At 48.8% G+C, this 21,563-nt stretch overlaps 1 protein-coding gene across 2 annotated transcripts; it reads left to right on the top strand.

Annotated features, from left to right (window-relative positions):
• Nucleotides 1-871: 871 nt before the first annotated feature.
• On the top strand, nt 872-15,468 carry Atox1 (antioxidant 1 copper chaperone). 2 transcript variants are annotated; one of them, XM_055602900.1, is made up of 4 exons: nt 872-1,013; nt 7,635-7,710; nt 11,875-12,039; nt 15,332-15,468. In XM_055602900.1, exons 1-3 carry the CDS (start codon nt 1,008-1,010, stop codon nt 11,997-11,999), a joined length of 207 nt encoding a protein of 68 aa, XP_055458875.1. In that variant the 5' UTR covers nt 872-1,007; the 3' UTR covers nt 12,000-12,039; nt 15,332-15,468. The 2 variants fall into 2 exon arrangements, with proteins under 2 accessions (XP_055458875.1, XP_055458876.1); XM_055602901.1 differs by having other exon boundaries at nt 11,875-12,043.
• The last annotated feature ends 6,095 nt before the right edge of the window (nt 15,469-21,563 follow it).

The following is a 21,563-nucleotide window of genomic DNA, read 5'->3' as shown; positions in this document are numbered from 1 at the left end:
TTTTCTTTTCTTTTCTTTTCTTTTCTTTTCTTTTCTTTTCTTTTCTTTTCTTTTCTTTCTTTCTTTTTTTTTCTTTTCTTTCTTTCTCTTTCTTTCTTTCTTTCTTTCTTTCTTTCTTTCTTTCTTTCTTTCTTTCTTCCTCCCCCTCCTTCTCCTCCTTCTTCTTGAGACAAGGTTTCTCCGCGTGTAGCCTTGGCTTCCCTGAAACTCCCTTTGTAGACTAGGCTAGCCTTCGAACTCACAGAGATCCACCCACCTCTCCCTCCCAAGTATTGGAATTAAAGGCCTGCGATACTACGCTTGGCTCTGCCTCAAATTTTCAAGTGCTGAGATTATAGATGTATACTGGTATGCTCTGGGTCTTTAAATTTGGGATATATATGTTTTTTCAGGGCAAAGTCTCAAGAAATCCAGAATGGCCTTAAACTTTTGCAGCCCAGGCAAGCCTTGAACCCAGAATCCTTCCGCTTTAGCCTTTTTAGTAGCTGGGATAACAAGCCTGCGGACCTAGGCCCAGCCACTATAGTTTAGGGGTGAATCGTTGAGCAAGGGAAATGGTCCCTTTAGAGAAATGCAAGGATCCATCTTGCCTAGGAGCCTTGGCTTTGCATTCCCTAGCCCCGCACTGAAAAAAAAAAAAAAACGACCCAGTGCAGGGTACAGCGCAGGTCTCCACAAGAAAGCATCAGAGCGGCCTCAAAAAAAACAGCCTTGGAGTTCTGAGCCGGGAAGGAGCGTGGCTTGGTTCCAAAGAGGCGGAGCCTAGTGAAATAGCCAGGTCAAAAAGGGGCGGGAACCAAGTGGAGGCCGGCCCAAGGGAGGGGCCTGGCCGTATCTGGGCCGGAAAGGGCGGGGCTGAGCGGAGCCCAGCCCCAGGGCGGGGCCTGGCCGAAGGCTGGGTCGGCCTGAGGGTGGGGCTTTCAGGAGCGCTCTCCGGAAGCGCCGCGTTGGTGTCCGGGAGAGGCGTTCCAGTGGTCGCTGCCGTCGCTACCTGTGCTGCGTCAGTCATGCCGGTAAGTGGCCGCGCCGCTCCGCCGGCGCGAACCGCTCTCTTCGGCCAGATGCACCGTTTCCGGGCCAGACGCCGCTATCAAGGCGCCGGCCGTGGCCGGAGCAGCAACCGTTTTACAGTCTACCCTCTGCGCCCGCCCACCAGCCTCGCGACCCTCGGGAAAGCTGCTGAGAGCGGTGTGATGGAGAACACAGGCCTAAGGATCGTTCTGGAGAGTCTTCGAGGGGTGGTCCCATCCTTCCCTGCATGATGGGGAGAGGGAGGCCGGGAGGTAGGGTAGAGAACCCACACAGGGACTCCGGTACCTATCCTTTCCACGTGCATGCCCCTGCCGCGGTGTTTTCAGAGAAGCATACACCTCTCTACTTCTGCCCACTCTGGCCTGCTTCCACTTGAGCAGTGGGCGGGACTGAAGGGACAGGGTACTTTTTTCCTTTCCAACCAGGAATTCCCAAAGTTCAGAGCAGAGTTGAAGGAGCTGAGAACAGTGCTTATCTAGAACTCACCCCACTCCTATGTGTGGTGGCTTCCAACCTCATTGGTTAGTTAAAGTAAGGCTTTTCACGAGGCCCTGACACATTACACAAGAAGAGAAGGGAAAACCTAGTGTTTCTTGGGAACTAGCTAGATAGGATCCAGGATGAAGCCAGACCACTTGGGAAGTGCTGGGCAAAAACCAGTTATACCTGCTTAGAAGAAAGCTCTAATCCCAGTTGAGTTCCTGAGATACTGGTTAAGGTCATGGAGTGGGGAGCATTTTCCTCCCGGTGCCTCCGAACCCGGAGGTCTCCCGCGGGTATTCTGTATTTTAGCAGCTTATTTTCTGGGAGTGAACCTGAGGCTTACACCTGGCACAAAACCTTAAAGCTCAGGTATCATTTCTTGCGGTTTTTGCCCTTTGTCTGGAGACCTGTCTTCTGATCACACAAAGTACAAAGGAAAAAAAAAAAAAAACTTGATAAAATCTATCCTACCGGTCAAGCTAGTCGGCCCTGTCGTGCGAGAGATTCTTTATGACCCTGGGATTCTAGCGTGAAGGCTGCCAGGCTCTTCAGGGAGCAACAGTGAAGAAAAAAACAATTTGAGGCTCCCTCTATTCTGTGTCTGCCTCTGGAGACATTGAGCAAGAATTTTGATGGTGGGAGTGAAGCATACAGTAAGGCACCTTATCAAGACCAACAGCTAAAGGCAGTGAGGTGTTGGTCAAGTGCTGCCTCCAGTCTAGCCAGGGAAATGAGTCTTACCCGAGACGGTTTGCTGGCCAAAGCTTAACCCAGAAACCTGAAAGTCTGTGCTCTTGGCTTGCCAGCTGGGCAACCTCAGGCAAGCTGTTCTGCTGCTCGCTACTGTCATCTCTTCATCTAGGGACTGATGTGGGGCTGTGGTTGGTATTAACTGGAATCATATCATCAAATATATAACACAGCCAGTGACCCAGCAGTTAAAGTATCTTTTATTTGCCCTAATGTAGTTGTCATCTCTGAGGTTTACTGCTAACCTAGATCCAGTTCTGGAAGCTTCTAGCCTCCATATCATCTTATCTAGGCCTAGAATGTTTTCAGCCTCTGAGACCTACTACTGAGTAAGCTCACCCTTTCTAGTTCTTTCTGAACTCTGGCTGGCTGGTTCAGCTCAGCTATTCTGGTTCAAACTCAGCTCCAAGCTGACTGATTCAATCTGGCTTTTCTGTCAGTGTCTGACTGAGTTGTTCTGCTTGGCCTCATACTAATGTTGGCAATCTATTCCAATCTTCTGGCTTCGACTTGTTCTGTCTTTACCTGTGTCTAGCTTGTTCTCTCTTCAGTTTGTCTCTGTGAAACCATTACAGTAAAACTGCCTCTAATTTCATGAACTAAACTGCCACAAACTCAACTCCACTGCACTGACTCAACTGAATTGCCTGAACAGAACTAGCTAGACCCCAGAGGTCTGCATGCCTCTTGTCTCCTGGGTGTTGAGATTAAAGGTGTGTACCACCATACCTTGTACCTAAGCTTTTCTTTACCTGAAACTTGCTCTATACCAGGCTGACCTTAAACTCAAGAGATCTGCTTGCCTCAGTCTCTAGAATTAAAGGTGTGTATGTATTCCAGCCTGATCACACATACCTAGAAGGGTTTTTGGATGTGATCTCTTGCCAGAGCAGCCATGTTCCAAATTAAAATTCCTCTACACCCATCTGTCCCCAAGGAGTAGTGACTCTTATGAAGATATAGGTCAAGTTGAGTAGAACTGGCTTCCACCCCATTTTAACATGGACGTCACTGGTTAAAAATTATCAAGTTTTGTATATTCTGTCCAACCCAGGCCTCATGAGCTGTGTCTCTGTGAATCAGTACCTAACCCCAGAGCTTCAGCTTTCTCATCTCAGAAGGAATAGTAAGAGGTTCCCAGCTTACAGAATCATTGTAATGGTCAAAGGAGACAGTGTAACAAGGTGTTTAGAAAAAGGCCCAGCACATCAGAGATACATAGATAGTAGTAATGAGGAATCTAGACACCAGTGTTCAAAGACCCAGTGTCCTTCTCTAGAAGAACAGTATCTTCCTCCTCCATTCCCACCCACTCTTCCAGTTCTGGAGAGTTGTTACAGAATTGTACCACCTACTGAAGCAATATTTCCTGGGCATATAATACATAATAATACAACAATATGTTGCCATATAACATTAATTTATACATTATATTTAAGAGGATTCATTTTGCTTGTTTGTTATCCTATCGTCTTACACTATAGCCCACGATGGCCTATAAGTGAATATGTAGGCCAGGCTGATCCCTTTTTCTTTTAAAAGATTTACTATTTATACATCATTCTGCCTGCAGATCTCACTCTAGATGGTTATGAGCCACCATGTGGTTGGTGAGAATTGAACTCAGGACTTTTGGAAGAACAGCCAGTGTTCTTAACCTCAGAGCCATCTCTCCACCCCCCACCCCCCCACCAGGTTGATTCTTAAACTCATAGCAATCTTCCTGCCTCAGCTTCTCAAGTGTTGATCTTACAGAAGAAGTAAGCTGTTAGACCCGGCTCAATGCTTTTGTTTTGTTTTGTAGCGCTAGGTCTTGAATCCAGGGCCTATGTATGCTATGTATATGCTCTGCCACTGAGCAGCAACCCAAGACCTATCGGACCCTTTTTGTAAGACACAAAGCAGAGGTCTAGAGGCATTGGGGAGACATCCAGGAATGAAGCAGGTCTAGGGATACCCTTGTGAAGGCTAGATCACTCTGTTCCTTAGGCAGACTCTTGTCCCCCTCGTGTTTAGTTGCACAATTTACAGGGGGAGGTGGAGAGCTCTGAGTTGGAATGCTGGCTTTCCCTGGGCAGACTCCTGACCTCTGACCTCTGTACTGTGAAAGAAAGACTTCCTTGCTGTGGTCACTTCAGTTTGGAGTTGAGATAAATGCCTACGTTAGGACTTTAGCTCCTTGGGCAGCAGAAATTGTCCTCTGAAACCCCCTTTCAGAGCTTCTGCTGAGAGTCAGATTGTGGGGGCTGGGTACTCCATTGTGCTAAGATTTCCCTGGAGCAAAGAAAGCCTCTCCCCTCAGGGCTTTGGCACCCATGACACCGTCACCTTAGTGACTCCTGAGCAGGAGGAACTGAATGCTTCTCTTTTCAAGCTGGAAAAATACTGCAGAAAAGAGCTATGAGGCTGGGTCAGCTGGTCAGCATGCTAGCTGCCAAGCCTGGTGGCCTCTGACATCCACACTTAGGCCGTGGCACATACTCCCATATGCACATAGGTGAATAAATATAAGTTACTTACTGCTTACTGTCTTTTAGGCTTGTTTTTATGTGTGTAGAGACCAGAAGAGAGCTTCAGTTCCCTAGAATTGGAGTTAAGGGTATTAACTGTAACATCAGATTTGGTTTGGGGGACAAACTCAGGTCTTCTGGAAGAGAACAAGCGTTCTTAACTACTGAGGTATCTCTCTAGGCCCCCCCCCTTTTTTTGAGACATTGTTTCTCTTTGTAGCCTTGGCTGCCCTGGAACTCACTTTGTAGACCAGGCTGGCCTAGAACTCACAGAGATCTGCCTGCCTCTGCCTCCAGAGTGCTGGGATTAAAGGTTTCAGGCCACCTGGGGGACCGATGCCTCGAGTGGTATGACAGGTGCCCAAACGTGGTTCATTAAAAACATTACATGAAATTACCTTTAGTCTGTGTGCATAAATATGATTCATGTTTAGACTCATCCCATCCCCAAGATACCTCATTATGTGTATGCAAATATTCCCTAATCAGGGATGTCTCTGCTCCCAAGGACATGGATCAGGCACACTCAGCCCGTCCTAGAAATATTTAGATGTTCTTGAGGAGGAAGGTGGGCTTTGAATGTGGGTACGCTGTTGGCCTTCTGTTTGTATAGTACTTGGGTTTCTGAAACAGGGAGATAGAGTTTGAGGACCAGTGTGGACTGCCTGGTAAGTTCCAGGCTAGCCTGGGCTACATAATGAAACCCTGTTCTCAGAGTAGTAACAATAACAACAACAAACCGGGCACCAAAAGAGTGAGGAGACCAGAGCCCACTACAGCAGAGAAGCCTGCATCTGAGGGGGGGACTCAAGTGCCCGATTTATTGTTCGGGGGCTTCTTTTTCTAGGGTTCAAGAGGAGGAGTTTGGTTGCCAGGAGTGTAATTTGGGTACTTACCTATATTGACGGATAGGCTTTGTTCACTGTGTTTGTCCTCTCCCATGATGCACCTGCTTTTAATCGTATGCATACCCAATTATGCATAGACAAAAGATAGAAAATAAAGAATTCTCCCTAAAATTTCACTTAAGGACAGTTTACCTCGTATGTATCTACTCCAACACAGTGTAGGCTTGATCAGCCCGTTCCCAGTAGTTCCCAGGTTGTGTTTTAGGATGTTTGAATAGAAATAGGGAAATTGGGGGTTGCCGAGGTGGGTGACTTCTTTCCAGTGCTTAAAGCAAGGTGGGGCCCGGGTTGGGGAGCAGTCTTGGGTTGCAAACAAGGTGCTGGGTCCATTGTCAAGAGACAGGTGTATAGCCCAAGCCATTCCTTATGCTTGGCTGTCTCAGTACTGGGAAGTAAACCCAGGGCCTTGGCACAGGCCAGGCAAGCAATGTGGTGAATTGTATTCCAAGGGCTAAGATGTTGTTTTTCAAAAGGAAGAGGGAAATAGAAGAAAATAGTTATCGGAATCCAATAACTTTCACCTAAAAGCATCTAATCCCATCGTCTAATTTTATTAACATATTAGCTATCTATTGCCCTTTAATACTTATCCCCAAACCTAGAGTCAGGACTTGGGAGTGGCTGAGCAGAGTGACTAGGCTTGGCTTGGGACCTGAGGGAGCAAACAGTGCAGGCCAGAGGCTTGCCCAGCTGGTGCACTCCTTGGAGACTCTTTCCCACCAGGTAGACATCTGTCTGCATAGATACAGGAGTGTCCTTTAACATGGCAGCGGGCTTCCTCATTATGATTCATAACAGTAGGAAAAAATAGTTATAAAGTAGCAACAAAACAGTTTATGGTTGGGGGTCACCACAAGATGAGGGACTGTATTGAAGAGTCGTGGAATTAGGAAGGTTGAGAAGCACTGCTCTAGAGCCACCCCAGAAGGGAGCAGGGCACAAGCTAGTACTGTGCCCAGTTTAGTCATATAACAGGGCTTTAGCCTTATGTTCAATACACACAGGCTTACCCTTTGATGTTATGGAAAGAACTCTCAAGGGCATAAATACCAGGAGGCAGAGAAAGTTCATGGGGTTCATGGTGGAGGCTGGCTGCCACCTATCAGATGCTGCATTTTTCGCATTTTTCAGCCTGGAGAAGTACCCCCATGAGTTCAGCTACTTAGAACATACAATTTGCAAGGGTTGGAGCCCAGAGGTTCTCGTTTCCAGATTGTGAGGGAAGGGAGGATTATCACAATCCCTTTCAGAAAACAGCTGAAGACCCAGAAGTTAAGCAGTGATGTTTTGATGGGTTAGGCACCCCTCTTGTCCCCTGCTGTTCCCAGTATTTTGGGTACTTGCCTTGACTTGTTCGATATCTTGGAGGTTGCAGGACCTCAGGAACCTGGGATCCCTTCCCATCTGCCTACAGTGCTCTAGGGAGCTTAGGAAGCCCCTCCCCTTCCTGGAACTCAGGTGCTGCCTCTGAGCGTGAGGTGCTTGGATCAGAGCAGTGGTGGTCACATACCAGAGCGACCTGTCTATTGACATAATCGATGTTTCTGTCCAGGCTGCTGAGCAGACCTGCAGTGTGTGGAGAGTCCCTGGCGACTCCAGTGTAGAAAATAATGTTCTAGTGAAGAATCAGGTCCCACATCAGCTCTGCTGGGAGTGGGGCCACCCGTGGCTGAGTTCCCTGGTCCTGAGGCAGAGCCCACAGCTCACAAAGCAGACCTCAAGGGTGAACTGGAAGAGAGCATCTCAAAGAGACCTTGTCATCCTGGAGATTGCCTCTGTGGGTCCTGCCTGTGATACACAGAAGCCTTGTATCCCCTCTCTTACCTGTTGACTAGACTGGGCGCACAGACAGGCTCCCAGTGAGACTGTGCCTGCTCTATCTGCTCCCTGTTGACTTGGGACAGTGTATGGGTCTCGGCAGGGCCTGGCTCATAATCTTCCTTTCTTGCAGAAGCACGAGTTCTCCGTGGACATGACCTGTGAAGGCTGCGCTGAGGCGGTCTCCCGAGTCCTCAACAAGCTGGGAGGTGAGAGGCTCTCCGTTGGAGGTGGGATGGGGAGATAACTACATGGGAGACACACGTTCAGGTGCATGAAGCCGAGAAGAAGGATCAGCCACAGCTGCAGCTCAGCTGGTACTAACAGTGAAAATGAAGTGTGCGGGGCCCTTGTATGCACTTTGCTTATGTGGAGAAGCCTTTTTACGTCACTGTGGCCACCTCAGGTTTCTTTCATTCACTATACCCCCCTCACCCCTCCCTCTTCCTTAGTTTATTCTTGTTTTTGAGGCAGAGCCTTGCTAAGTAGCCCTGACTGTCCTGGAACGCACCGCATAGACTAGGCTGGTTCTAAATATACAGTACTCTTTCTGCCTCTGCCTTCCAAATGCTGGAACTACAAACATGTGCCACCATGCCACCACACACAACTCCCTTTTGTTGATTCTTTCACCTGTTCCCTCCCTCTCCCCCACCTCCTTCTGCAGGGCCTCCATGTGTAGCCCAGGCTGGTGGTCATGGTCTCCTTCGTCCAGCCTCTGCTTGAGTTGTTGGCATACAGACCAGTGCCCAGAGACTGCCTTCATTTTATGAAGGTGGGAACTGTTTAGAGTTCAATGGATTGTGCTGGGCAGTAAAACTGGTGATCTCCAGGGTGACAGTATACTGAGTAACAACAGCCAAGCCCGGGGGTGCATGCCTGTAGACCCAGAAGCCCAGGAGGATCAAAAGCCCAAGGCCAGCCTGGGTAATTTAGGGAGACCTTGTCTCAAAATAAAAATAACCAAAGAGGCTGGGGTGTCACTCAGCAGTAGAGCATATATGACATTCTGGATCCAATCCGCAGTACTACAATAAAATAAAATGAAATACATTTATAAAAGCAAAGCTGGGTTTAACAGCTCACAGCTGTAATCCCAGGACTTGGGAAGCTGAGACAAACAAGGCATTGCCCTGGACTTGAGGCCAGCCTGGACTACAGAGTGCTACCTTGTCTCTACAATTTATAAATAAATACAACCTAGGGTAACAATACCAGGGAGTGCTGAAACAGCCTACACACTGTCAATCCACTGAGTGGGACTTTCCAAGGCAGAGCAGGACTGAAGACACCAGTGCCCGAAGGGAAGTGCCTTGCCCAAACCCCACAGTGAGCGTGAGTCAGTGACTTGCTTCTGAGCCCTGTGAGCTGGAATATCTTATTTTATTTTACTTTTTAAAAGATAGGGTTTCCCATGATACCCTGGCTGGCCTGGAACAGTCCCCCCCTGCCTCAGTTGCCTGAGTTCTGAGACTACAGGCATGAGTCACCATGCCCAGCTACACTGAGAGGTCTGTTTTCAAGAATCTGAGACTCTGGAGAGAACCTGGCTGCTGACTTCCCACAGGCCAGTGGCTTTTCTCCCCAGATATGATCTGAGAATGTCAGTCCCTGTCGGCATGTGCCTGACAGAAATAAAATGAAGGATGCTCAGTGGTTGGGAGCACTGACTGCATTTCTAAAGGCCCTGGGTTCGATTCCCAGCACCCATTTGGTACCTCACACCTTTCTGTAACTTTTTGTTATATGTAGATTCAGAGATTGCAGCCATGTGCTAAACAGCCATGCTAGTCCTGAGGGCCTTTGCCTTTGATAAGTTTCTCCCTGCGCTGGCTAGTTTTATGTCAGCTTGACACAAGCAAGAGTCGTTTTGACAGAGGAAACCTCAACTGAGAAAATGCCCCACCAGACTGACCTGTGAGCTAAGCTATGGTAGATTTTCTTGGTTGATGATTGCTATGGGAGGGCCCAGCTCATAATGGGTGGTTCCATCCCTATTTTTGTGGTTCTGGGTGTTATAAGAAGTGAGTAAGCCATGAGGAGCAAAGCAAGCCAGTAAGCAGCATTCTTTCATGGCCTCTGCTTCAGTCCCTGCCTCCAGGGAGGTCCAGCCCTGACCTCCTCTTCATGATAGATTGTGATGTGGAAGTTTAATAAAGCTTCTTCTCCCCAAGTTGTTTTTGGCCATAGTTTTTGGCCACAGCAATAGAAACCTTAATTAAGGCGCTCCCTATGCCTCTCCTGTTGAGGACAGTTGAAGAGTTTGAGTTGCTTAGGACCTGGGTAGTCAGACTAAGGGCTGACCCCAGCCCCTTTATGACAGCTGGGAGAGCCAAGGCCTGTAATGGTCCTGACCGGCCTTTTCACTGGCACACTATTTTAGAGGAGGGCATTGTGGGTTTTCTTTTTTGGTAGGAGTATGGCTTAGACAAGGAGAGCGGTTTGGCAATAGCTGTTAGTGTTCCACATGTGCCAAGCTGTTGCCGAACACTTCTACTCCAATCCATGGTGTAAAAGCACCATATAGGTGTGGCCAGACAGGCTTGGGTGACGTATTGGGCTGGCCTGGTGAGTAGATGTCAGGACACCACCCTGGGAAGAGTGGAGAGCTCTCAGAAAGCAAGGGACAGCTGGGTGGTGATGGTGCATGCCTTTACTCCCAGCATTCCAGAGGTAGAGGCAAGTGGTCCTCTGTGAATTCAAGACCAGCCAGCCTGGTCTACAGAGGGAGTTCCATGACAGCCATGGTTACAAAGATAGACCCTGTCTCAAAAAAGGTGGAGGAGGAGGAAAGGAAAAGGAAAGTCAAAAAGAAAGAAGAGAAAAGCAAGGGACAAAGCCAGGCCAGTCATCACACTGAGCAGGAAGCTGAGACAGGAGAATCACAAGCTCAGGCCTCTCTGGACTATAGAGTGAGTTGAAGGAGTTCGAGGCTACCCTGGGTAACTTAGTGAGGCTGCCTCAAAACAAAAGAGGTGAAACTCAGTGACAGAGTGCTTGCTTGTCATGTTTGATGCCATGGGTACCAGTAGCATACACACACACTGGAATGGAAAGGTTGGAGCCCCAGGGCTTCAGTGATAGAATACACATGTGAGGCCCAGTACCATATTGAGGGCTGGGGCCGCACACAGGCACTAGGCACCCAGTGGGAAAGGATGCTTCCTGTCAAGCTTGAGTTCAATTCCCAAGACCCACACAGAAGGAGAGAGCTGACTCTAAGTCATCCTCTGACCTTCATACACACATTCTCTCACCCCCTCAACACATGCTCATTCTCCTCACATGCACTCACACATACTCTCCCTTATACTCACTCACCATCTCACACACATACATACCATGCTCATATACAGATTCTTTTTACACACTTGCTCACTCACACTTGCTAACACAGACTCACACATGTTCTCATTAAAATGTAATAAAAATTTGAAAGGAAGGAGCTGTAGAAATAGTTAAGAGCACTCGTTGCTCTTGCAGTGGATCTGGGTTCAATTCTCAGCACCATGTGGGGGTTCACAACCATTTGCAACTCCAGTTCCAGGGAACCTGAGGCTCTCTTGTGACCTCCGTGGGTACTTTGCGCTTGTGGTGCACAGCTCAGTGGTTAAGACTACTTTTTTTTCTTCCATTTATTTTTTTACTTAATCACTTTATGGCCTAATCTCAGCCCCTCCTTCTTCTTCTGCCAATCCCACCTTCATTCCCTTCCCCAGTCCCCTCCCTCTCCATCCCTCTGCTTCTCAGAGAAGGGGAGGCTTCCTAGGGGTACCAACCCACCCTGGCACCTCAAGTCAGAGCAGCACTAGGGTGTGTACTTCTTCTGCAGAGGACCTAGCACTCACCTCCAGACCTCTGGCCTTCAGGGGCACCTCCACTCAAAGAGCATACCCCCACACAGACCAAACATATACATAATTTAAAGAGCATTTTAAACAAAATTATAAAGAAAGGCAAGGAAGGAGGAGAGCTCTGTGTTGCTAAATTGGAAGCTTAGCTTGGGCAAAGGAAAGTGAGGTAGTAGTGATGACAGGATTTGTGGGAAAAGGAGCTGGATGTGAGGAGGGAAGGAAAGAGGGGAAAGAGAAAAGAGAAGGAAACTCAGAGAAAGAGCTGAGGAAATAGCTTAGTAGGGGAGTGCTCTCCCAGGACTCAAGGCCTTGGGTTCAGTCCCCATCCTTCACACTGCCTTCACACAGAGAAGAGCCTGCCATGCTCACGGTGCCTGAAACAGAAAGAGGTTGCTGCTCCCTGGCTCCAGGACAGGGGCCTGGCGTCACAGGAATAGCTAAGGAGGATGACTTCTTTGTTCCAGTGGGTGGAAGGGTCCTGCCCCCCCCCCCCACATCCCAGTTTCCTTCTTCCTGTAGGAGTGGAGTTCAACATTGACTTGCCTAACAAGAAGGTCTGCATCGAGTCTGAGCACAGCACAGACACCCTGCTGGCAACCCTCAACAAAACAGGAAAAGCTGTTTCCTACCTTGGCCCCAAGTAGCCGGGACCCGGGAGTCCCTCCAGATGTACTGAAGAAGTAGGTAGGTGAGGCCTCAGCCTTTGTCCCACAAGCCTGTTGCTTCTGCAGGGGTCCCATGGGATGGAGGTCCCTCCTCTGAAAGGCTTGGGCCCAGAACCAGTTCAGATTTCAGTGTGTCTGGGGTTTGGGATCTTTGTCCAAATTCACCCAGAGGGCGTTCATAATAGGAAAACACCAAACCTTTTCATCATCAAGTTGGTACTTGGGAAGTTCTCATTTTGGAGCACACTGCACCTAGGGTTCCTGGATTTGAGGTGCTTAGCCTGAACTTGGGCTTCTTGAGTGAGGTAGGAGGGGGCCCTGATGTGTTCAGCCCACTGGCCCCTCTGGAAGGGTCACAAGCTCATCAGCATTGTCCAGTACAAACCAGGAGCTCAGGGGTCTTGATGGGCTCCTGTGAGCAGACAGAACTCCTGCGTTATGTTCCCACGGTCCCGTGGCAGTTGAAGGGCAACTCACGTGGCCAGTGGGATTTAAGTTGAGAGTGTCTGACCCTCCTGGAATGGTGAAGTGACCATCCCTCCAGAGTTGATGCCTCTGCTCTGGGTCTCACATCCTGGGCATGAGTTCATGCTCACCCTGCCTTTTCTTCCGCTTGGAACCGGATGCCAAGTGCCTGGTGCCGTCAATGACACATTTAAGCTGTCTTCTACTGCCTGGGTCCCAGCGAGGCAGGAAGTGACCCCATGCCAGCGCCCTTCCCGCAGGAAGCAAGGCAGGCCTCACTTGTCCACTCAGCAACCCTTCCCACTGTGCCCAGCAGTCTCATTTCCTCTGCAGTCCATCTGACCCATGAATTGTGATGGTCAGTTTTATAATGGTTTGTGTCCTCGGTGGAGCTGAGTAAAATGAGACCTGGTGAGGGCAGGTGACCTGGCCAGAACTCCACACAAATATGGGGCTGAGGAGGGAACGAGCCAGGCATCCTGTATGGGCATTTGGAAGATGTGGTAGGTAGCGCTGACCCTAATGGTGATCCGTGAGAGCCCCTGGCAGAGGGCAGCCTGTAATCGACTTGGGGTAGGAGGGACCCCTTTGAGTAGGGCCTCTTCTTTTCTCAGTGTGACCATTTGGAACCCAAGCCATGGGTTCTGTGTATATGGTGACATCCCAGCAAATTAAAAAACGAAGATGAGCGAGTTCGAAGGAGGCTGATGCAGGAAATCAAGAGCAGGAAGTCAAGGCTAACCTGGGTTACACAGAAAAGACCCTGTGTAAACAAAAAACAAATTTAAAAATAACAGGGACAAAAGATGGTTCAGCAGGTAAATATGCCTGCTACCGAGCCTGATAACCTGAGTTCCGTCTCCAGGACCCATGTGGGGGAAGGAGAGAACTGAATTCCCTCATGTTGTCTTCTTCCTCCACACATGCACATTCAACACACACTCACACACACATACACACTCACTCATACACACTCATGTACACACATACACACTCATTCACACACTCACACACTAAATTTTGATAGATAGATAGATAGATAGATAGATAGATAGATAGATAGATAGATAAACAGATAAAAGTCACTGTTCCCCGTCCCTCTTCTGGCTCTGGATTTGATCCATGGCCAGGAATGAGCCAGGAATGAGTCTGGGGTTCAGGTTCCAGCCCTGCCCTCATTCCAGACTGTGCCTTGGACATGTTTTATATACCTGAGATTTGATCTGTGAGGTGGGCAGACCCCTCTACCCTGCCTTCCTTTCCCAGTCGCCGAATGGCCCCTCATCCCTGGGTTTTACAGCTTGGGTGAGGGGTGAGTCACTGGCCTCCATCTCTTCCAGACAACCCTGTTGTGTTTTAGACTGCCATGTCAAAGTTTTCTTGGCTTGTTTTATTTTTTTACAACTCATTTTTTAAATAGGGCCTCACTGTGTTGCCCAGGCCTTCTGGACTTGGCAACAATCCTTCTGCCGTGATTATACCTGTGAGCCCCCGTGTCCAGCTTCCCCAAGTAAAGTCCTATTTGAGGGCCCGGAAGATGGCTTAGTGGGTAAAGGCACCTGTGTGACAGCCTGACAACCTGAGTTTGACCTCCAGAACCCACATAAAGGTGAAAGGAGAGAACAAACTTGTCCTCTGACCTCCACACACACCATATTAATAAAGATGTTTTATTCAGCCAGGTGGCAGTGGCACACACCTTTAATCCCAGCACTCAGGAGGCGGAAGCAGGCAGATCTCTGAGTTTGAGGCCAACCTGATTTATAGAGTGAGTTAGGACAGAGCCAGGGATATACAGAGAAACTCTGTCTCAAAAAAATAAAAATAAAAAAGTTTTGTTTAACTTTAGAAAAAAATAAAAAGATTGCATTTGATAAGCATGATCTCTGTGGAGAAGGACTGGAAGGAAGGGTGAGTGAGTGGCCTTTGTAACCTTTGAGTTCTGTTGTAACCTGCTATGGCGGGCAGTGTGACACTTTGAGCTTTACTCCTGTGGCTTTTTTATCAAGATGAAAATGACGTTTGGTAGTTAGCCGTGTTCATTGGTGTCGTCCAAAGCACTGTGTGCATTTGTAGTGAAGCACATCCACACCGTTACCTGCTTGAGAACATTTTCATTATCTGAGAAAAATATCTCACGTCCATCAAACAATGGTTGCCCAGTCACCCCCACTATTTCCTCTGACAATGCTAGTCTGTTTCCTGCCACTCTGGGCTAGCCTGGATACTTCCTAACAAAGGGAATGATACAGTGTGTTTATTTGCTTGCTGGTTCATTTGAGTGTTTCATGTAGCCCAGGCTAGCCCTGAACTTAAGATTTAATGAAAATGACCTTGAATTTCTTATCATCCTATCTCCACCTCCCCAGGCTAGAAGTACAGGCATGCGTCACTATCATCATGCCTGTTTTGTTATTGTTTGATTTTGTTTTGTTGTTTTTGTTTTTTTGAGATAGGGTTTCTTTGTTGTAGCCTCAGCATCAAAGAGATCCACCTGCCTCTGCCTCCTGAGTTCTGGGATTAAAGGTGTACCACCACTTCCACACAATACGTATAAAAATATGTATGTGTATTTTTAGATTTCATATGGCTCAGGATAGCCTTGAACTCTTGATCCTCCCGCTTCTACCTCCAGTGTTGGTATTACAAAAGTCTGCCAAGCCCAGTTCTCTGACTTTTATTCTGGGGTTGTCAGACATGTGTAAGCGCCGAGTAGAAGGAGCCAGAGTTACTTTGTAGCCCCTGTGCAGACTCCCTTCACCGTGGGCTGCAGGAGACTGAGCTGCAATGCTGCCCACCCACAGTAGGTGGCGCCATTGATCTGCCTATTTTCCCCTCTCTCCTAGGTTGTTGATCTGGTCTCCCGGCAGATCTGGAACACCCGATGTCCAGCTCAGCCGTGGAATTTCTGCCCAGACAGGCCCTCCCTGCCTGCTCGCTGCCAGCCTCCCTGCAATAAAGTCAAGCTGCATTTGTTGAAGAAGTGTCTGTTGTGCTCTCGTACTGCTTGCTCACCTACAAGATGCTGCTGTGCTTGCCTGTGTCACTACTATGACTCCCGCTAGAGCCTCCCCCTCGAGGTCAGGTGCCCGACCGTGCCCATTCTCTGCTGTGTGGTCTTGAGCAGCCCACTGCCCTCTCCAGGCCTCTCTCTGAAATGGAAATCATTGGGCCAGATCAGTGATCTTCCTTCTTCTCACTCTGTAGACTCCATATTGAATTGAATTGAAGAGACGAGACTTGGAAGCCGTTAGAAAGACGGGAAGCCACTGTGAAGACAGGCTGCTTCAGGAGGGTTTGGGCGCCAGCACCTTCCAGCTGGTCTACTTAACCTCAGGGTCTAAGGCCTGAGAGACAGCAGCATGTTCAGCAAATGACTGCTCGTAGGGACAGAAATGAGCCCATGAGTGTGAACTATTTGGAATACAGATATCACCCAGTGCCCACTACTCACTAACTTTTACATATTTCACAGGTCACTGAAGGAGGAAAGGCAAGTCGTTCCCTTCAAAGAGCAGCACTGCCTTTACAGAGCTGCTTGGCGAAGCAAGGCAGTGTTTTCAGTTTGCGTAGCTTTTTTTCCGTTTTGTTTGTTTGTTTCCAGACAGGGTTTCTCTGTGTAGCCTTGGCTGTCCTGGATGCACTTTGTAGACCAGGCTGGCCTTGAACACAGAGCTCCACCTGCCTCTGCCTCCTGAGAGCTGGGATTAAAGTGTGCATCTCCACTGCCTGGCTCACGTCTGTGCAGCTTTAAAAAGTGTTGCATTGCTGCCAAGCTGAGAACCAGATGGACCCCAAGACTGTATAGGACACACTTGGTGTCTGAGATGCTCTTGAACAGATTTCAGATTTCAAACCCTCTGGACCAGATCATGGAGAAAGTTGGTGATCTGGACAGAGTTATATCGCCTCATGACCCAAGCTGGGGTGCAGGAATGGGAAAGAGGAAGCCAGAACCATCTCACAAAAGACGTGGAGTTTTTCTGCCACATACGCTGAAAACCAGAATTCTATTTCCCCAAGCCAGAAAGCCAAGTGGTTTTGTGCAGCTGTCTGCCGTGCATCGGCAGGCTTATAAAGTTTGCTTGTTGGGTCGCTCGTCTTTGTGAGGCTACAAGGCAGCCCTGTAGAACCCATAGAGCTCCGCCTGCCTCTGCCTCCCGTGCGCATTGGTAGCCTGTGCCTCCGGGCCTAGCCTTAAGAGGCACCCATTTATGAGTGTGTAGGTCTATCTGAGAGTGTGTGCCGTGTGTGCGAGTACCTGAGGAGACCCGAAGAGGGCATTAGGTCTCTTGGAGCTGGAATTACAGGCAGTTATGAGATGCACCAGTCAGTTCATCTCTCCTAGGGGAAGTTTGCTCATCTGGATGGTCAGTTTCTTCACTCCAGGGAGCCTGGTAGCCAGCACTGAGACATCCTTTCACAGTGAAGGCAGGAGAATTGGAGCCCAAGGCCAGCCTCAGCTGCATAGACAGTTTGAGGCTAGCTTGAGCTGCATAAGATCTCTTAGTCAACTGCCTACTAACCAAGTGTAGGGCCAATTCTGCCTTTGTGGTCCCTTAGGGGCACCAGGCTTCTTCCCAGGCCTCCTGGTGGGTAGGTTTTTATTTTTACCACTAGATGGCAGTGTGCTTTAAAGGCCTGAAAGGGCCTCAGCTGAAGGCACTGATCCCAGCTAGAGCAGAAGCAAGGACCCCTCTAGGGAGCCCCCAGTCCTAAAGGCACTCAACCCTGGTTATTTCCAGCGGAATAGGTAGCCTGGACTGGTTCACCTCAAAATGGAAGCCATACCCCAGCTTAATGTCTGGTGTCTTTCTCAGTCCTCATCCTCATTTGAGACAGGGTCTCTCACTGACCCTACAGCTGGCAACTCCAGCTACAGTGTCTATGCTGTGATCTTCAGTGAGGCCCACCCTCAACCCCAGCCCAAGTCTTTGATTTGGCTTGGGTTTTGGTTGATTTTGGTTTTGTTTTGTTTTGTTAATTTGTTTGTTTTGTTTTGTTTGGGTATTGCTATGCAGATGGTCTCAAACATCCTCAGTTGCTGTTATTTAAGATTTATTTTATATATGGGTAAAGGTGGCTAACATTTTAAATCCCAGCACTTGGGAGGCAGAAGCAGGTGGATCTCTGCGTTCGAGACCAACCTGATCTACAGAGCAAGTTTCATGACAGCCAGGGCTACACAGAGAAACTGAAAAAAACAAAAACCAAAACAAACAAACAAACAAAAAGATTTAAGTGTGTGTGTGTGTATCTGTCTGTCTGTCTCCCTGTCTATCTGTCTGTCTATGGAGGTGTGCCATGAGTACAGGTTGCCCTGGAAGCTAGAGGCATTGGATCCCCTGGAGCTGGAGTTAGAGGTAGTTGTGAGCCACCTGATGTGGGTGCTGGGAATTGAACTCAAGTCCTTTAAAGCAATATGATCCCGTAACCACTTTTGTTTTTGAGACATGGTCAAGGAGCGCACTGAGTAGTCAAGGATGTGGCCTTGAATTTCTGGACCTCCTGCCTCTACCTCCTAAATGCTAGTATTGCAAGCACGTACCACCTTGCCTGGTTTATGCAATGTTGGGGAGAAAATCTAAAACTTTGTGCATGCCAACCTAACCCAGCCCAGTTTCCAGATTTTCAAACTGCTCAAGGTTTCTGCAAAGTTTCCCCAAGGGCATAGGGAGACCCATGAAGAACAGACCCTTCCAATCTGATGCACCCAAAACATGCAAGTCAGAGCATCTTGACTTGTTTGTGGTGTTGATCTAACCACCAAACCAGGGTCCTAGACGAGCACTCTATCATGGAACTGCTCCCCAAGCCCCAGTTGTGTGCATGCATGTTGCTTGTATGTGCAGCTCTTCATGCCCATGAGTGCCCATGAGGAGGCCAGAGGAGGATGGCAGGTGTCATGCTGTACTGCTCTACGCTTCATTCCCTTAAGACAGTCTCTCACTGACTCTAGGCCCAGGCCACAGCCGGCAAGCCTGCACCACCCTGTCTGTACCTCCCATAGCACTAAGATTACAGACACATGCCGTCACACCTCACTTTTTTTTAACTTTTTATATTAGTTGATTTACTTTGTATCCCAGCTATAGCCCCCTCCCTCATTCCTTCCCAATCCCGCCCTCTGTCCCTCATCTCCTCCCATTCCCCTCTCCAAGTCCACTGATAGGGGAGGTCCTCCTCCCCTTCCCTCTGACCCTAGCCGATCAGGACTGGCTGCATTGTCTTCCTCTGTGGCCTGGCAAGGCTGCTCGCCCTCAGGGGGAGGTGATCAAACAGCCAGCCACTGAGTCCATGCCAGAGACAGTCCCTGTTCCCCTTACTAGGGAACCACACCTCGCTTCCTATGCGGGTGCTGGGATCCCAACAGCAAGCACTCCTATCTGAGGAACTGTCTCTCCAGCCCCAGTTGTTTGCCTTTTAAGGAAGAATCCCACTATAGCCCAGGCTGGCCTCTCAGGTCCAGCTTCATCCTCCCTGGTGCTGGGATTATAGAGGTGTGCAACTGCACCCAATGTTGATTGGTCTTATGGACTGAGCTTCCACCTGCAGACAGCCGTGTTCCAGACTTTGTAGCCAGCGTTGGCTACCTGTGTGTTCTTCTTTCTTCCACCCTTCTTCATCTTTCTTCCACCCCTTTTCTTCTTTCCTTTCAACCCCCTAAAACTAGATAAGAGAGAAAAAAGGATAGAGAGGAAGGGAAAGAGATCTCCGAATAAAGTCAGGGTTTGTAAGGGGGTGTGTGTGACATGAATGTTAAGATTATTGCCTGCTGATGAGGGATATCGAGCTCCCTAGGGCAAATTTTATTTACGATGTCAAGATATCTGATTTCTTCTTCCTCTTCTTCACGAAGGACGACTTAACAAACGACCAACAGCAACCAACCAACAACCCATCTATCAGGGCTCTAGCATTTATATACCCTCTGAAAAGTCCCCAGAATTCCAATTGTCACACAAGCTCAGAAACTATCTGCAACTGCCAAAATCACGCCCTCAACCAGAGCATGAGGCAAGTCATAATCAGCTGCTTCGAAATAGCCCCATGTCCCTACACCTGGGATTAAAATGAAAACATATATTTCTGTGTCCTTAAAGAAACCGAAATTCCAGAATTCTCCCTACAGGACTTCAGCATTTGCATTCTTCCCCTGCTGCTGGGTAGCTGTGGCCTGTGGGAGGTGATGGTTTCTTTTGTGAAACTCAGTTTTTTCATCTGTACTGTAGGGCTCGTCACTGCCTGTGACAGTGATGATTATCCATGATTCCGTATGATGCCCCTCTTACAAAGGAGAGTACTGTCAGTTAGAAAACTGAAGGTTGATAAGAGAGAGACTATGAAAAAGGAACAATGGGGCCTTGAGGGTTGTGCCTGTGTCGCATGGAAGGGGACCAGTTGGCATCTCCTTTAATTACTACCCATCTCTTGCACAGCTCTAGCCTGTTATTTCTTGGGAGTGTCCATCAGGGCTGCTTTTAGAATTCTGTGTTTCTGGTGGTGGCGTCCACTTAGTTTAAGTAAGTTAATCAGGTTTCCTTACTCTGCTGCTTTAAATTTTATCATAAGTGTGTGTGTGTGTGTGTGTGTGTGTGTGTGTGTGTGTGTGTGTGTGTCACTGTGAGTGTGAGCATATGGATATGTGTGTGTGAGAGAGAGAGAGAATGCATCTATATTAGGGTTGCTTACAGTAGCACAGGAAGGGTTGTTCATAGGAGCATGGGCACCTTACTAGTGACTACCCCACTAAAGAGAGTGCTACTTCCTCCCACAGCTACCGCCGACTCCCTATTGTTCCTCAGGGAGAAGTGAGCTCTCCACCACTGAGCTACCCAGCCCTGCACTCCCTGCTTTGAATGAAGTGAGGATAACTTGCCTGAAAGGTGTTCCATGGGGCTGTTATTGCTGAAGGGTGCCGGAAATGGAGTCAGTGGAGGTGGGCATGTACCCCTGCTTCTGCTGAGTGGCCCCCAGCCTCGGCTGGTGCAATGTCCCTGAGAAGCAAGGCCTGGAGCACTTACCCTGCTCTGGACAGCTGGGGCCAGGGGTACCTGTATGAACCCCACGCCACCCTTTCACCTTCACACCTAGGGCTGGTAAGTTGTAACACCTGGAACATTAGCCTAGCTGTCCCCAATGATAATGCCATAGGGAGGGTCCTTTCTTTCCCCTCTCTGCCACCCTCTCCATCATCTGTCCCCCATGAACACCATCCTCCATAAATATCCCAAAGATATAAAAAACAAAATCCTAAAATAATAGGAGCCTCTGTACGATATCCTCTTTCTCAGCGCCATTGTTTGTGGCAGAGTGTCAAGTGCTCCAGGCTGGCCTTGAACACCTTCCTGATCCTCCTGCCTCCACCTGCTGAGTACTGGAATTACGTGTGAGTGCCACTGTGCCCAGCCTCCTGGATGTCTTTTTGATAAGGGACGCTGAGAAAAGGTGGAAGAGGCCAAGGGGGACTGAGCCTGCCCTAGCTTGCGGAGTCCCAATATGGCTGGGTGAGGTCCCCAGAGGACTGGGGAACACTCAAGAAGGGGCACGCCCTGATCCCAGCACTCAGGAGGCAGAGGCAAGCAGATCTCGGTGAGTTCAATACCATCTTGGTCTACAAAGACAGGACAGCCAGGGCTGTTACACAGAGAAAGCCTGTGTCAAAAAAAAAAAAAAAAAACAAAAAAACAAAACACAGAGGGTCGGGGGGGTTCTTTGTGGATCCAGGTAGAGCAGATCCCACAGTCTCTAGCCTGGTAGATGCGCCACAAAAACCAGCTTCTAGGCCCCACGCTTGAGAACTCATCCCCACATCTTTCCACAGTGCAAGATCACTGACACCACACTCCGGGCCTGGCTCCTCCTCTGCCCTCAGTCCAGGCTCAGTTCGGAAATAGCCCTCCCGGAGGAAGCTGTTTATGGCCCACTGGCTCCCGTTTTACCTAAACAGAAGCTGTGGTCCCTGTGCACACCCAGTAATTAGAGGCCAGAGATGGCAAGGAATGACAGGAAGGAGAGGCCAGAGGACTAGGAGATGAGCAGCCTGCAGCCCTCAGTGGGCTAAGATCCTCCCAATGC

The sequence above is a fragment of the Psammomys obesus genome, unplaced genomic scaffold (genome assembly GCF_907164565.1).
Source record: "Psammomys obesus unplaced genomic scaffold, mPsaObe1.curated_primary_1811, whole genome shotgun sequence".
NCBI lineage: Eukaryota > Metazoa > Chordata > Mammalia > Rodentia > Muridae > Psammomys > Psammomys obesus.
The sequence above is the reverse complement of the archived record's forward strand: the minus strand, read 5'-3'. Positions and strand labels throughout refer to the sequence as shown.

What these genes read in the sequence shown, in the direction of transcription:
- Atox1 (XM_055602900.1), top strand. An exon ending in AGTCCTCAACAAGCTGGGAG is followed by an intron (nt 7,711 to 11,874) that starts GTGAGAGGCTCT and finishes TTCTTCCTGTAG; the next exon opens with GAGTGGAGTTCAACATTGAC.